The following is a 16,427-nucleotide window of genomic DNA, read 5'->3' on the forward strand; positions in this document are numbered from 1 at the left end:
CAGGCTGAGAGGACACACACGCACATCACCATGACAAAACTCCACAATGCTGGCAGCCAGGGACATGTCTGCTTGGCCAGCACAGAATCGCAGCAGCCAGTTTACAAATTCTCTCCAGCAAAGGCAGGAGGAGGCTGGAGATGCTGTACAGTCCCCATGTCTAGCCAGGCAAAGCACATTCACTTCAGTAAGCCCTGGAGAGGGTTTACTGCTTCTCCCAGGCTGGAATCCAAGACGTAAGATCAAGGCTGTCTGACCCAAGACTGGGAAGAGGGAGATGTATGTTGTGATGGAACAGTCTCAAGGTGATAGCAACATTTATGGGACAGTCCCACAGGGGGATCAGAGCTCCAAGAGGCAGGCAGGATGGGGAAGGAGCCACTGCAGGCTGGCACTGGATGGGAATAGCAGCTTTCATGTGACTGTACTGTGGACAACCACATCCTGGTATCTATCCATGAGGATGTGCAATAGCTGAGACCAGCACCAGCAGGATTTCTCTCCCTCTCTTTGCCCAGGCAGCTCCTACTAACTTGAAGAGCAAACATAGGATGTGTTTGTACCCAGGCCCTAACACAGCAGCAAACTGCTGAGCAGCTGGTGCAGCCGGAGGGTGGTCAGTTATGCTCTTCCTTTTCCCCCTGTGGCTGCAGGAGTTTCCAAAAAAAAGGAGGAAAGACAAAAGGTATTGAAAAAAAGTGTATTTAAAAATGCACACAGCAAGAAAATTGCATGTGAATACTCAGCCCATCCCACCCTCCCTGAACACCTCCACCTCAGGGCTACTCCCCAGAACAGCACCCTCATCAAAGGGAGGGAGATGCTGTTCAGTTCAGGTGCCAGCACTCGGATCCAGCTGTAAATTCACATCTGCTGGCAGCTGTGCAGAGCTCACACCCAGTGAGGCAGGGGAAGACCCTTCCCTGCGGCTTCTGGATGCTGCCCCAGCGTGTTGGGAAGGCACTTCCACTGCACATTGAGGTCACCCCTAACACGAGAGCTGGTTATGTTTTATTTCATACCTTCCTCTGTGCCCTCCCCGTCCCTTGCACAAACCAAGCACAAGGTCAGCCCATGGGGGCACCTGGGGAAACGTCAAGTGTCAGGCACAGAGCTCTGGAGCCGAGAGGCTGACTGGTTCATGGAGAGTTGAAAGCAGTCTCAATTATCACCCAGCAGGTTGAGCAGTCACCAGAAATGGGAAAAGAGAATCCCCGAGTGCTTGCAATCCAAGGGACGTGGGTAAGGCAGCCGAATGTCTTTCAAATGCTCCTGTTTGTCCCTCCTGCAGATGAGCCCATTAACAACTAGGGACAAACAAACAGCAAACACGCCAGCTATGCGGCCAGCAATTCTCTTGCTGTTGGTCTCATCTACAAGGCGGAACAGTGAACAAAGTTGCTAAACGGACTTGGCTGGGCATTTAACGGACTTGGCTGGGCATTTAACTACTTAACTCTGTACTATTTACAAGGGCTTCAGCAGCTCAGCAGTTTCTTAATCCATAAGGCACAAAGCAAGCAAGAGAATGTGGAGCCAAGTCCCTCTGGATGGTGATGGCTGTAGCGTGCCCAGGTGGGCAGCAGCACGGAGGTTCCATCCTGCAGGAGCACACGGAGGGCGACGCTGCCAGCCTCAGAACTGCTGGACGATCAGCTTCCGCTTCACGTCCCGGCTGAACCTGTTCATCTTGAACACCTCGCTGTCGTAGAAGGTGGAGAGGTTGTGGATGTTGATCTGCCGGGCCTGGAAGGACAGAGCGGAGGAAGAGGTAAATGTTTGTTCAGAAAATAAATAAATAAATAAAAAGCACTATGTGGTTTTCCACAGCAGAGTCCTCACAAAATTGGACAGTCAGCAATCTCTGCTCTGCTCAGCGGGAACCAGAAGTGCAGTAGAGGGGGAGACTGCAGGTCAGGAGGAAGGAGCATTGGCAGAGCTGAGCGAAGAGAGGATGCTGGCTCAGCATCTGCCTGCTCTCAGCTTGTCCTTTTACTTCCACTAGAGGTAGAACATGACTATTATGCACAACTATTATCCAAAACTTCCCAGTCCTCGCTCCATGGGAGACAGTCTTGTAGGGTATCTCTGAGTGGGGATGGTCAAACAGGCAGCAGCCCACTGGTGGCTCTGGAAGGAGCAGTTACTCTCTTTGTTTGATGCAAGGACCAGAAAAACAGCAACCCAGGAATCGAGTACTGCTTTATTGGCAAGCAAGGTCAGTGCATTGCACAGAACAGCACGGAGTCAGGAGCGCAGCCCCTGCACCAGGAAGGGGACACATTAAGGAGAAGGCTAACCAAGGATGGTTTGCCAGTCCCTCAGGAGGGACTGGCAAAATCCGTACAAGCAGATTTTTCTACTCATTGTTTCCTCAGATGTGGGCACCAGGGAACTTGTATCCTCATTCACCTGCAAAGCACCAGCCTTACTGCAGAATTTACCACTCCAATCCCAAAGTTCTATGGGATGAGCATGAGAACCGAGGAGGAAGAACATAGCATTCCTAGAGACAGATGAGACTGTCCTGATTCTGGGCTGAATTGATCAACACCATTTTTTTCTGGTACATTGACTCAGGAAGTTACCTGTCTGACAGCACCTCTGGTTGAGAGCCAACCCCAGAGAAGGCTCGTTAGGATAATCCCATACCTTATCCACTAGATCCTTCTCTGGGACTTCTATGGTGTCTTGCTGGGCCCCATAGCGGTTCCTCTGGTACATCACCTGCTCTGCAACCAGCTGCTTCAGGATGAACAGCAGCAGCTCGTTGTTGTCTCGCTTGAATGAAAGGTAGCGGGAGAACGTCTGGCAGAAGAGGAGAGGAGATGAGCCAGGAGGGTCAGGAATCGAGTGCCGCACTGCAGGTCTCCCGTGCCCAACACAAACCAACCCCCTCCTCCCACAGGGCACAAGGGGAACCAAATGACACCACTGTCACCTGCACCTACTGTCTCCTTAGGGATTTCAGCCTTGCCAAGCGCTGCCACCTGCACATGCAGTTACAACACAGCCCTGTATCAGCCAAAATACTTCTCCACCAGCTGCTCTGATGCCCGTCCAAAATCTCTGGAGGGACTCCAGCAGCAACCCTGGAGCCTCCCAGGGGCTGAGAGAGCACGGCTGCAGTGGTGAGCTGCTCCCGGGGGAAGCAGCCCTTGAGGAAGGGTAGAGCAGCTTCTCTTAACCCAGACCACCCCGTGCCTGCACAGCAGATGCTCGTGCCCGGCTGGCTGTCTGCAGCCAGAGAGGCCACGAGTCGCCCAGACTGAGGGCAGGCACTCTGTGGACAGATGCCAGGGTGCAGCCGGCCAAGAGCTGTTCAGAGCCAGGCCCTGCCACGCAGAGAAAAGGGCAGGCTCTTGTGCATTGAGTCACAGTGTGGGCTGCAGTGGGGTTAACGGGCCCCTGAAGAGACCTAAAGATCCTGTGAAGAAACTGCCTGCCTGCTTGGCTCGATCACCTGGCAGTGGTAGCAGCAGGAGTGCTGGGCCACAACAGGAGGGAAGGTGTCAAAGGAGGCGACAACTGTGCTTTGGTACAGAGGCTCAGGGCACAGGCCAGGACTCATGTTCGTCCTCAGCCTTAAAAAACAGCGTTCCTAAGGGAGCCCCTACACGCCCCACCACTGACCAGCAAAGGGCAGTCATGTAGCAGTGCCTTCAGACTCAGGATACCCTTCACACAGACACGATGCCTGCCTGTGCAGGGCAGACCCTGGAGAAGCCTCTCCCCGCAGCCAGCACAACCAAGGGGGCTGCAGCCGAGCCCCCAGGGCCGGGGGTGCAGCTCCGGGCCCGGCTGGTGCCCACCTTGCGCATGCTCCGCATGACGCTGAACTTCTGCGTGTCGATGAAGCTCTCCAGCATCACGCGGATGGCCATGTTCACGTCGTCCTCCACCACGTAATCCCGCAGGTGCATGCGGGCGTGAGCCTCGGCCATCCGGATCATGGACTCAATGTGCCGCACCGTGATGGGGATGCTGCCGGTCGCCTGAGGAGGGGGAGGAAGGAGCAGCTCCTTATTAAAGGATAAAAGACATGGGGCAAGACACCACTCCTGGACCTTCAAGGATTGTCTCAGGCTGAGGAGGCGCTGCCACCTGCTGGCACATGCTGCACAGAGCGCTACAGGATCCTGTGTTCGGTATTTTAATTCAGCAGCGCGAGGGAATGCTTCATGGGGTCCCTCTTCACTAGTGTTTAGTAACCTTCCAGGAACATCAATTCCCAGCTACCTCCAGCAAGGCCCAGCTACCTCCAGCAAGGAGAAACAAGAAGCCAGGAAAAGAAATAAAAGGCTATTCTAAAAAAACATAAGTTTTCCCGAGGTCAAAAAATCCCCTTCTGACCTCAAAAAAATCCACTTGCACTTGAAGAGGATGAAATGAGCCTGAAAGATCCTACAGTCAGGAGAAAGATGTTTCTACACAGAACAGCTCCTTGTGATGTACCAGGAGCACATGTGGCTGAACAAATACAAACATCTTCTGAGGGCCTGCCAGACTGAGTCACAATACGAGGACTTTGCCCTGGCAGGAATTAATACATGTGTCCAGTCCATCAGCCTGTGGATCACCCACAGGCAAGCCTCTGCATTTAGATGAGGAATCGTCTGTTCAGCAGACACCGTAGTATGCGCCTGTCTCTCACAAAAAAAAGTGGCACAGACTCTTGTGACACGAATAGCTAGAATGTGTCAACATATGCTGGAGCAGCCACAGGCTGATTTACAATCTAGATGCATATTTCCTCCTCCCTTTTCCCAATATTCTTACCATAGACTCTTTCCTGAGGTCACTGTACATCCGGGCCACCTTGTCCTGGTCCATCTGGTTAAGCTTGGGGTGGACCTTCTCTTTGGCATAGACGATGTATTTCCTCAGGATCTCCTGGGGAATGGGTTCCACCCCGTATGTGTTGGGAAGAATAACCTCACTGGAGTCCCCGTTCACTGCCTCCTTGCTACCAGGGTGGTGCTTGATGTGGCTGCCAACAACAAACCGGGCAAGCATTTCGTCCTACAAGAGAGCAGTGGAGTAACAGAACTGAGGACACCCCCTCAGCAACTCTGTGAGCAACAGCAGCTGAGCATCCCAACAGCACTGTCACAAACTCAGACACACTACACCACTTGTACCTGCACAGGGTCCACCGTGTCTCTCACCACGCACAGGATATCGAAGCGAGAGATGATGGGCTCCGTCAGGTCTACGTTCTCTGAGAAAGTCAACGATGGGTCGTATCGACCACCTGGGGCACAGAGACAAACCTTCAAGTCAAACAGGGGCTTCAGGGCTGAAGCTTTGAGGCAAACACAGATCTCCTTTGCAGGAAGACATTATTGCTTGTGTGATTTCTGTTTGAGGCTGGAGAATGGGTCTCTGGTCTCTCAGCACTTACCTATGGGATTGGCAGCAGCAATAACAGTGCAGCGGGCTTGCAAGGATGTGACAATGCCTGCTTTGGAGATGGAAATGCTTTGCTGTTCCATGGCTTCATGGATGCTGGTCCTATCCTGGTCATTCATCTACAAGAAAGCAAGGATGATGTGAGGTGAACCAAAGTCTATACTCACTGCCTAACACACCAAGGAGAATTAGCTCGTGCAGGGTGCTCTGAAGAGACAGAAAACTGCACTGTGGACCAGCAAGGGCCTAAGTAAACCACAGGACACCCGGTCTGCTGGGAGATGACACCCCAAGTTACAGCATCTCCTCACCACAGAGGTTACAGCCAGGCCCTCCACAGCACAGCCTTCCCAGAGAGATGCAGCCAGGACTCACCTTGTCAAACTCATCGATCAGGCAGACACCTCTGTCAGCCAGCACGAGGGCTCCTGCTTCCAAAGTCCACTCCTTGCTGACCGGATGCCTCTGGACATAGGCTGTGAGACCCACGGCAGAAGCACCCTGGCCAGTGGTGAAGATGGCCCTGCTGGACACCTTCTCCACGTACTTTAGGAACTGTGACTTCGCAGTACCAGGGTCCCCGCACAGGAGCACATTGATGTCACCACGGACCTTGTGTTTGCCACCTAAAACAGTAATGAGACACACAGGCAGCTCAGTCCTCTGTGCATGGCTTAATAGCATCCCTGCCCTGACCACCACAAAGCTGAAGGGTAGGCAAAGTGTACACGGGGAAACCACCTCACAAGGAAGCTGAGGGAAAAACAAAACCAGCTTCGGATGCTGCCACGTTTTGTTACAGTTTAGAGCACAGAGAAGAACCAAAGTACTGAAGAGTCAAATACAGTGGGACTTGAGTGTTGGGAATCCAAAGCAGAGCTTCTCCCTTTCCATTGCAACAGCAGCTTTCTAAACACAAGTGTAAGGCAGCATTTCTAAGCCTGCTGAACACATTCTTCTAAGGAGATGATAAATCAAGACACCAAAAGATCAAACTTTTAAAGGAGCATCAAATATGACCTCCCAGAGACAGAGGGATAAAAACTTGCCCAGGTTTGCAGCAGGAGCTGGTTTTACTCTAGGTGTTTTTACTCCCACACTGGAATTTTCACTGTGATAAGAAGAGCCACTTTGGTCAGAGACATCTCTCAGCCTGTTACCTTGTCTGTCACCAAGACACACGGACAACTCCAACCACTCTCATTGCAACAGTGTGGACAAACCCATTTCTATTTGTTTCCAGCTGCGTGAAGCAGCCCCAAGCAACAGAAGTGACACTCACCTGGGTTTTTGGGCTCTCCACCAAACAGAGCTAAAGCCAACCCCCTCTTGATATCTTCATGCCCATAAATAGATGGGGCAATGCTGGCAAAAATCTGAAAGGAAAAGCAGAAGGGAGTTGCTTAGGGAATGTCCAGGCAGAAAGTGGCATGAAAACCATCACAAGTTGATCTGCGGTTGCCCTCGCAATACAGCTGTTTTCAAAGAGTCTTCTATTATCCACGGAGAGGGGGATTTTTCAAAGGTAACTACTCACCCAGAGTCCCCTAAAATTGCCTCAAAAAAAAAAAAAAAAAAAAAAAAAAAAGTGCTCCTGGAGCATGGGAGATTCCATAGTCCAGTGCTGGAAGCTGCCACCACTGCCTCCACACTCATGTTGTGCACAAAGCACACCACAGGAGCTGTTATCAGCTGTTGCAAAGCTGGAGACCTTGATCCAGTTTGAGACTTACTCACTGCACATGACAGTAGTTGGATGGGCTGTGCCGTACACGAATTGCCATCACAGTCACATATTACAACCAACTGGGTTGTTTTCTCAAGGGTATTCTGATAATAGGTTGATGCTAGACACTACTGATTTTAAAACAGTCCTGACTTAAACAAAGCTGCTCTACACACCAGGAGCTGCACCATCAATATAAAAACTATGTGACTAAGAGAACAGAGTGAAGTCCCTGTACTAGAGAACTTAAACCTGACTCAAGTGAGTTTGAACACACACCAACCCAGGAGCTTGTTTCTTTTTAATAGTGGATTCAGGCCTCAGCATGCAGAGAGAAGCAAAGCCAAGACCTCCGTCACAGCTTAGCTAAGTAATAACACCTCCTTAAGCAACATCCAGGCACTGGCCCCTCAAAATACTTTCTCTCCCCATATCCTGACAACAATGTGTGAGGAAATAACAGAGTCCAGCAGTGTCTGAGTGCCTCTCACCTTCACCTTCCAGCCCTGTCACGATGTGGAAGGCTCAGAGAAAGGTACAAACAGAAAATTCAACCCCCAAAAGCACAAGGGAAGTGTCATATCTGCTTCCCTCCTGTAACTCACATTCATCAAGAGCTCTCTCAGAACTACAGAGGACCAGAAGAGCATTCAGATAGGCCTGGGATTGCCGAAAGTTCCTCTAGCTAGTATTTGGCCAGCTGACACCTTCCATCACTTTCTGATCCAACTGCCAGGTGATGGCTGGCTCTCAGCAGGAAAAGAAGGGCTGTTTGAGGCAGACCCACCTTCTCTGCAATTTGCTCATCCTTGGACAGACCCACAAGCACTTTCACGTCCTCATCAGTCAGCTCCCCGATAGCCAGCTTGTTGTCCTTCTTGGTTATGTGGTTGGCCAGGATCACAGTCGCAAACACCGGGAACCCGTTGGCAGTGTTCAAGGAGCCATCGTAGTTGTTGTGGTAGATCCCTGTGAGCTCCTGAGAACCAGGAGATGGCGTATCAGTGTCTGCACAGTAAAAAACAGCCCCCCTTTTCCATTTTAAGATACCAGTCTTGAAAGCAGCTGCCCAAACACATCTGAGGACAATCTGTCCCTGCATCCCCTCTGACACAATTACTGATGTACCTGTCAGAGAATCTAGAAGTGTTCTGTGCTCACCCCATACTCGAGTTCAACAACATACTCACAATCTCATCCCCTGGCTTGCAGCTGTCGACCAGATCGGCAAGGAGGATGGCATCCTTGGAGCGGGGCAGCCTGCCAGCAGCTACCTTGCCAGGGCTCTCCTGGATTTTGATGCGCTGATAGTTCTGATAGACGGTCTGCAGCAACAAAATTAAAGTTACCCAGCACGTCTGGACAGCAACAGCACTGCTAATGTTTCTCAAACGCACCTCACTAAAAAGGTCCATTCAAAGATTTACTATATTTTGGGTAGAAAACTATGGGAAGATGGAGGCTGTGAGGAGCAGTTATACCCTGTGACAGACAACAGTGGTGGCAGGAAAGCTTTTTTCCCCCCACGTCTGACCACTGAGCTTCAGCTTCTGTGGTGTTTGTCCACCCCAGAGCAGCTCCTGGGAGGAAGACACTCTACTCTTGACAGTTGAAAATATTAAAGCAAAGAATAAAAACCAGAAGCTCCACATTAGTGATTGTTATAGTGTTTGCTACGACCCCCTTATTTCCTTAGCTGGTAGCTCTGGAAATACTGACCTAACCTGGAAAGGAAGAGACCTGGACAGCTTCTGTCTGCAAAACACCCACGACTTTTGATTGCTAAATCAGGCAGATTCAGGTTAACAACTCAAATAGAGAAGATCTATCTTCACAGTCCCCTATAGCAGTAGGCCCCTCTCACAGCACCAAGTCCCTTCAGAGGGTGAGATCCAAGGCAGGACAGGGAGGGACAGGCATGGCAGCAGCCAGGGCAAGACCAGCAGACAGCCCTGTGCCCGCATCTCTTACCTCTTCCATGTTGATTTCAAAGGGGCCAAGAGACTGACACTCTGGGCAGGAACCGGGCTTCACCTCCTGGTTCTGGGACTGGAAGAAGGGTCCCAGGATGAAGCTGCACTTCATGCAGTTGTATTTGACCATGCTGAGCTGAGGCAGGACCCCTGTGCAACTCGTCACCACTCCGCTGGTCCGGATCAACTGGTTCAAGTGCAGTTGCCTGAGGAAAGAGAGATGCTGGATGCCTGCAGGGCACCCCCAAGCACATTCCTGCTCCAAGGCACAACTGCCAAAGGCCTCCTAATAAAAACCTGCCAATAGGAGCTTTCTCCCAGGGTTTGTGTTTTACTTTTAGGGACACTGGAAGTTCATCCTTAATCTGACTTTTTCCTGTTATAAGCTTAGTCATTCTGTTGGACTTATCCAGAACTTTAGCTTGCAGACTAATTCTCCTGAGCACCCCAAAGCCTCCTGCAGGCCCTACAGCCACTGCTGGTGCTTCTGCTGCTCACCTGAGTGACCGCAACTCTTCCACCAGGGGGAGGTGGGAGATACGGACATGGATCTCCTGAGCAATACGATCATATTTGGGGTACATGGCCAACACCACTTCCTTGGCTGCTTCATCAAAGATCTTCAGCATTTCTGCTGGGGCCTCAGGCAGAAAGTAGGCAAGGACATGTTCCTGGGCAGCCAGATCCTCGTAGTTCACCACCAGGCTTTCTCTGTTTTCTGAAGAAAATGAAGGGATGGAATTATTTTCAACCTGCTGACTCCTCAAGGAATTTTCAAAAAGATAGCCACAACACACACGCCTGTTTCCTGCAAGATGCATCTCACAGATGTCTGCACCTTTCCTGAAAGGTGTGGATGGCAACAGTTTGAAAATGGATGGAAAGTCATTTTAAGTCATTTTTTCTGCCAAATTCTCCATGAGTACTAAACTTCCGATCATTCCTCTCCAGTTCAGCACAGGTTTTTCCCAGGCTGAGTGCTCCTGAGACTTGTAAGCCTCAGCCCGACACAACTCTCCCACAGACCTCCAAGAAACAGAATTAATAGAAGAAACAACTGAGCTGAATAGTTGGCAAAACCCTTCTCCTTCTGATGTTCCTGGGAAGGGACAAGACAAATATCTTTTATTTGCTAGCTCCGTAACAGTGACCCAGATCCAGTAATCCACCTTCTGGCTCAATGAAATTAAGAAATATGAATTGCAGTTACACGAGCTGTTCCTAGATGTGACACTTTCTGCTTTTAAAATTCATCAGTAACAGCCCTAATGATTGCTTCTGTCAGCGATTATTTAGAACACAATGCCGCAACACTGACGTGATTTTCAAAGTCACAGGCTCTGTTTGTGTCCCCTCTCTGGACAATCCAGACTCCAGTGTGAGAAAGAAACCAGCACAGACAGCAAGTCATTGTTGTCTCTTTCAGATCGCAGTCTTGCAGACCACTGTCTGCTGCCCCACATATTTCTTGCCAGCATTTCTAGGATATGAATATTAATGAACAGCAGATGTCAGGGGCCTTCTAATTAGTCAGTCAGAATCAAAAACGACAGTCACGATGTTTCCATTATTCATTTATCTCCATCAGCATCAGTTTCTTAAAGTGCTGACTTGATGTCTGAGACAAACAGGGCAGGCAGCAAAATACCCCCTGGGGGCTGGATCACTGAGAAGTACCACAGCCCACATAAAGAGAAGAGAGCCTGTGATCCCCCAGCCCTACCTTTGCACATGTCACTGATCCTCTCCTTGAAGACATTGTGCCCGTGGTCATCCACATGGGTCTTCAAGAAGTTCTTGAAGCGGTGGTAGATCTCAAGACGGGGAGCTGCCATGGAAACCCACTCCCTCACTGAGTGGCCCTTCATGTCTTCCAGGTTCTCGATGCTCTCGATCATGTCTTCATCCTCCTCCTCAATGCCATCGGCAGCCCGTTCGGCCAGCCGCCTCTTCCGCGAAGGACGGTCTTCGTCTTCATCGTCACTGTCTAAGGGTCAGGAAGACAAATTGTCAGGGTTGGGATTCCCACTCCTTGGGCCGGTCGTGGTCGGACTACACAGGCTGTGGAAGCAAAGAGGTTGGCACTTGGGATACAAACCTTGGGCCCTCCAAGTGCACAAAAGGCCCTCCCATCCAGCCTGCAGCAGTCTCTATAGAAACACTAACCCCAAACTCCACAGCATACGCTGGGTACAATCCCAAGCCCATGATCCAGGCCCAGGATCCTGACTTTGTTTCAGCAGCAGCTATATAACCAGGAGAACACACTGAATGAGATTTCGAGGAAGCCCAAATGAAAGGCATCATGTACAGGGGAGCCCAGCCAACCCCACAGCCTCAGATTTCACTGAGACCCCAAATACACTGGAGCTCCGGAGTCCTGCCTGTAATATATTCTGAGGGTGACAGACCAGCTCCCCCACCAGGGCCAGCTTACAGCCTGCTTACCGCACAGGGATCAGCAGCCTAGATGGTGAAGCTCGTCTCCACGTACCGTAAAGCAGCCCCCTCCTCATGCGGCCCATGCCCTGCTCCAGCTCCCGGTCTCGCTGCCTCATGACCCGCTCGGCAGCCTCCCGCTGGCTGGCCGTCAGCTCCTCCACATCTTCATCATCCAAGGCCAGGCCCTCTGCCTCGTAGACGTCCAGCTCTGGGATGGGGCGGTAGTCCCTAGCACAGACAGCACCGGATCAGCAGAAAGCATTTCTCCAGCTCCTCGCTGGGTACTGCTGCACAAGCGTCAGGACAGCAGGCTGAGCAGGCACACACGGAGAGATGCCCTGCGGTACCAAGAGCTCCAGCACCAGGTTACAAGTGCCAGCATTCAAGCCTTTGTATTGTAAAGTTCACCAGCTTGCTGGCAGGCCTAGCTGAGCAACAAAGCATTCAGATTTATGCCTGCAAGAGCAAGGAGCCAGGCTGGATGTGCATCCCATATCCAGCCAGATCCACGTTTATCCCCACTGGATGATGATGGCACGTTCCTCCCGGCTTGCAATTCGCTCTGTGCTTCCAGGACTTGCCCCACACCACGTCCTGCCCCTTCTCCCCTGCCAGCAGCTCTTCGAACCCACCAGCACAGCAGAGGCACCCACCCCAGCTGCGAGCTCCCATGGTGCTGGCTGCACCAATTAGCAAAAAGCCACCCCCAGCCCCCCAGAAGCCCTCTTCCCCCGGCTTCCTTACCTCTCCATCCCTTCCCCGATGAGCTCTTCCCCTTCTTCCTCCTCCTCGGGGAGCCCCTCGGTCCCCAGGAGCCCCTCGGACTCATCCTCGAAGGGGGGCAGGTCCCGGCCGGGGCTGGACGTGAAGGCATCGCCGCGGCGAGAGCTGCGCACCGGGCTGGTGGCCGCCGCCTGCGACTCGGAGGAGTCCTGCAAGGGGACAAGGGGGAGGGGGGGTTGAGAGCTGCGGGGGACCGGGGCACCCCTCTCCCCGCCACCGGGACAACCCCCCTCCCCGACACCGGGGCAGGAAAGGGGGGGCTCGGGGCTTCCAGAAGCCTCCCCGACGGCGGGTCGAGGGGGGGAGGCAAAAGGGGGGTAGCGGGTGGGCTGATAGGCAGTGGATTCCCCTTCCTGAAGGGGGGTAGATGGAAATAATTAGTGCTCCTCGCACAAGTTAACGGGGATACACGGGAATTTGGGGAGACCCACCCCCAGGTCGGCGGAGAAGAGCTCCGCGCCCACCCCCTGCCCCGAGCACCTCGGGGTGCCCCAAGCGACCACCCCTCCGCCGGCCCCAAAACCCAACCCCCAGACCCCGCAGGACGGTGACCGGGGAGGGGGGGGATCAAGGATCGGGGCTGGAAGCGGTGGCACCCCGAGTTCCCCCGGCCCGACCCCGGCCGCTCACCGCCATGGCTCCTTCCTGCCCCGCCGGGTTCCGCGCCAAGCGGCCCACGTGAGCGGCAAAAGCGCGCGAAACCTCATGAATAATGGATGAGCCCTGGGTCTGGTCACGCCCCCTATATGAATATGCATGAGGCCGCCGCCTGGGGACGTGTTTGGGGGGCACCGAGGTGGAGGGGGAGCCCCCCCCTGCACCCCCAGACCCAGCGTCGTCCTTATCCAGCTTCGTGCCAAAATTACGGGATATGGGGGCTGGTTCTAGTGCTTTTTGTGGTTTGGTTTTGGTTTGTTTTTTTGGCTTTTTGTTGTTTTTTTGGTACGAGTCCGTATCCGTATCTCCTAGCAGCAACTCGGCACAGGCTCTGGTGCCCTGTAGCAAAGAGGGGCACCTGTCCCACCGAAACTGGACGGGGAATTCAGAGAGACGCAGCGTGTCCACGGGCTGCTGCTCTGCAGGGATGCAAGGGGGTAAAATGCCCCGGCCACAGGCTTTTTCACAAGTGCAGGTGGTTTGGATTTTAGAGAGCTATTTTCTTCTCTGAAGTGTTTCGGACCAGTATTTAGTACCTGCACTCAGACGTGGGACAGAAACGCTAAAGAGCCAGCAGGAGCCCAAATGACCTGGCAACCCCAGGCCCAAAGGCCTCTTCCAGGAGCCGGTGGGACAATTCTGCCCCATGCAGCAAAGCAGAAGCAGCACGGCAGGAGCAGGACGGCAGCTCAGGATGGGCGGCTGGTGATTGCCCCTGCCCTGGGGCAGCCAAACAGGACAGTGGCTTGAAGGCTGGTGAGGTGGTGCTGCCTGGTGAGGCAGCCGAGAGCTGCTCTCACCACAGGGTGCCACTGTCCCTCTGGGTGCTGGATAGCCTGACAGCTTTTCTGTCTGTCCTTCCCAGAAGACCACATCCCACCTCCATGTTGGTGCCACGAGTGGTCCTGTGCTGGACCTGGGGTGCTCGGCCTCGTGGACGTTGGGCAGCTAAAAGCGCCGCTACAATCAGGCAGCCTTTGTGCTAGAGGCCGCAGACGGGTGTGCGAGAGGGCTGTGGAACCAGCAGGGCCTGCAGGCATGAAGGCTGCGGGTCAGGACATGGAGAAGCTCTGCTGTTACCCTCTCACAGCTGCCCAGCGCCCTTTGTGAGTCTGAAACACCAACCTCCCGGCAAAGCACACCATGAGGATTTTGCAAACTGGCGGCTTGCAGCACAGGGGGAGCTGTGGGACTGAGCTCAGAGCAGCCGGGCAGAGATGTACAGCCCAGCAAGAATCCTGTGGTGAAAATTCAGGTCTAGCTGTGGGCATCAGTAACTCTGAAACAACATGAGCACATCTGCCTCTGAAGTTGCTCAGCAGCTGAACGGCAAAACAGTTTCGGATGGGAAGTAATGTCCTGTCCAGGACATGTTGTAGGAGGTAAAGCACCAAGTGTCAGGGCCCTCAAGGTTATACCAAGGCACGCTAAGTATCACTTTTGTCTTGCTTCATCCTGGTAGTGCTGAGTGACAAAGCAAGGAACAATTGAGTGAGCCCTGCCACCTTTCTGCTCAGGTCTGGGGAAACGTCAGAGAGCAGCGGTTCTCAGCGTGCCGCGAGGAGATGGACCAGTCTGAGGTGGGAAGAGCAGAGCTGTTTGCACGCCACGTGTTTGGGCTGAAGGGCATGGCTCGTTAATGCAGGGAAACAAGAGTGGATTGCCCATCTCCATTTCAAGGAGGCAGCGAGGAAGACAGGATCTAAACTGTCATGGTCCTTGGGGTGGCACCCAGCACCCTTCTATTTGAGAGACAGTTTTTGGTGTCCTAAGGGCTGGGCTATAGCCTCAGAGTGAATCAGATGGAAAGAGCATGTGGATTGGAAGGCAAAATCTTTCCTTCTGACACAGTAATGTGGGAGGTAACACATTCAATTAGTTAGAGCCTGAGGCTAGAAGTGAGAAGATGCATCTTCTACTCCTGGCTCTGTTGCCAAGGCACTTTTTAGTCAGAAGCACTCCACCTCTCTTAGAATAGAGGTGTCCCTTCTGTAACTCAGAGACGTTGGGGCCTGCTGAGCCTTAGAGTTTGGATCCATAAACAGAACGTGCCAAGATATTGCAACATATCATTAACCTGAACGACAATGTGAGACGGGCAAGCTGAGGACCGGCTGCTCCAGGTGTCATTCCAGTGGCATGACACGAGCATAAAAACCTGGTTCAACCTGGTAGAAAAACAGAGGAATGGGGCTGAGGCAGGCACCAGAGTCCAGGGCGCATCCCGTCCCTTCCACGAGGTTTGCTGCAGTGAAGCGGGTAATTTAAACCTGAGAAGAGGACCAAGCAGACTTATGTGAGAAAGGTGCAAGTGTGGGGTGGTCCTGAAATAACTCCATGCTTGCTGTTGCCTAGAGCAGGTCATGCAAACTTTTCCAATACAGGGATTCTAAAGAGGTATTGACTGTGTACAGCAAAGTTCAATGCAGCCAAGGCCTTGCATTCCTGCAGAAGCAATCCCTAGAGCCCCAGGTGAACCACAGATAGAAAAACCACGTCAGTTTAACCTCCAGTCTTTGAAGTGACTCAGGTAAGAGGCATCCATCCTCCTTGAAACTGGGATCACAGTCAGACGGCTCTTACTGCCAAGAGTGACCTGCTGATATTTAGCCAGCTATTTAACTTCCTTGTTAAATCTTGCCTCATTTCTCCCAGCTATGCTCCTATTTGCCATACTGAACATCTTTTCTCACCAACTGCTGTTTGCACCTCCCAGTCCTGCTAATGAATTTTCCTATTCCCCTTCTGCTGCTGTTGTCCTAACTACACCGAGCTAGTTCAGCTTCAAACGTTCCTTAAAAGCCAAACTCTCCAGCTCGTTAATCATTCTCTCCTACAGGGTGTTGATTACAGCATCCGGGTCACGGAATAAAATTATTAACTCCCCTGCTTTTAATAAACAATTCCTCTATTGAGGCAGCCTAAAATCCTCGCTCCCAGTCCTGGAGGCGCACACTAATGCAGGTGCTGGATCACACGAGCGCCCATGGTCACATCTGTGCTCTCGGGAGCAGGGTGTGACGCTGCCTTGCCTGGGATGCCCTGGAAAACACGAATCGGGTGGCACAGCCCGGAGCCTGCTGCCAGCGCTGAGGGCACGGCCATCGCTCCACAGGCTCAAGGAAGCCGTTTCCCTGCCCAAGCAGAGCAGTGTTGGGGCTGTTGGTGCCAGCTGGTCCTGAGGGCAGCGTGAGGGCCCCGCGGGCAGGGGACGCCTGCTGGAGGTGCGAGGGCAGGCTGCGGGGCACTGGTGTCCCCTGGGGAGATGGCGAGCGCCTGCAGCATGGCCCTGGGGAATGGGAGGTGTGGGGGGAATATAGCCTGGGTAGACCTGGCCGCCGGCACTCAGCGCCTTTAAACCGCAGCGTGCCCGCCCTCCGAGTCCCGCCTCCCCCCGCTCCCTATTGGCTGTCCCCGCTATTTCTTTCTGCCTC

The 16,427-nt window shown here is 52.9% G+C and overlaps 1 protein-coding gene across 1 annotated transcript; it reads right to left on the reverse strand.

Moving 5' to 3' along the window:
* Positions 1 to 1,340: 1,340 nt before the first annotated feature.
* Positions 1,341 to 13,042, reverse strand: MCM2 (minichromosome maintenance complex component 2). The gene is made up of 16 exons (XM_035337648.1): positions 12,967 to 13,042; positions 12,298 to 12,485; positions 11,606 to 11,781; positions 10,835 to 11,098; positions 9,610 to 9,829; positions 9,110 to 9,317; positions 8,329 to 8,463; positions 7,926 to 8,117; positions 6,695 to 6,788; positions 5,788 to 6,038; positions 5,405 to 5,531; positions 5,142 to 5,254; positions 4,780 to 5,022; positions 3,813 to 3,995; positions 2,653 to 2,808; positions 1,341 to 1,746 (listed from the first exon to the last, which is right to left on the reverse strand). Exons 1-16 carry the CDS (start codon positions 12,970 to 12,972, stop codon positions 1,636 to 1,638), a joined length of 2,667 nt encoding a protein of 888 aa, XP_035193539.1. The 5' UTR covers positions 12,973 to 13,042; the 3' UTR covers positions 1,341 to 1,635.
* Between the last annotated feature and the right edge of the window lie 3,385 nt (positions 13,043 to 16,427).

This window comes from Oxyura jamaicensis, chromosome 12, assembly GCF_011077185.1.
Source record: "Oxyura jamaicensis isolate SHBP4307 breed ruddy duck chromosome 12, BPBGC_Ojam_1.0, whole genome shotgun sequence".
Lineage (NCBI taxonomy): Eukaryota > Metazoa > Chordata > Aves > Anseriformes > Anatidae > Oxyura > Oxyura jamaicensis.

Excerpts from the sequence above, each read along its gene's own strand:
- MCM2 (XM_035337648.1), bottom strand. Across the intron at positions 11,099-11,605 it reads GAGGAGGGGGCTGCTTTACG|ACAGTGACGATGAAGACGAA; the intron begins GTACGTGGAGAC and ends CCTGACCCTTAG. Across the intron at positions 8,118-8,328 it reads GCAAGCCAGGGGATGAGATT|GAGCTCACAGGGATCTACCA; the intron begins GTGAGTATGTTG and ends CCTGGTTCTCAG.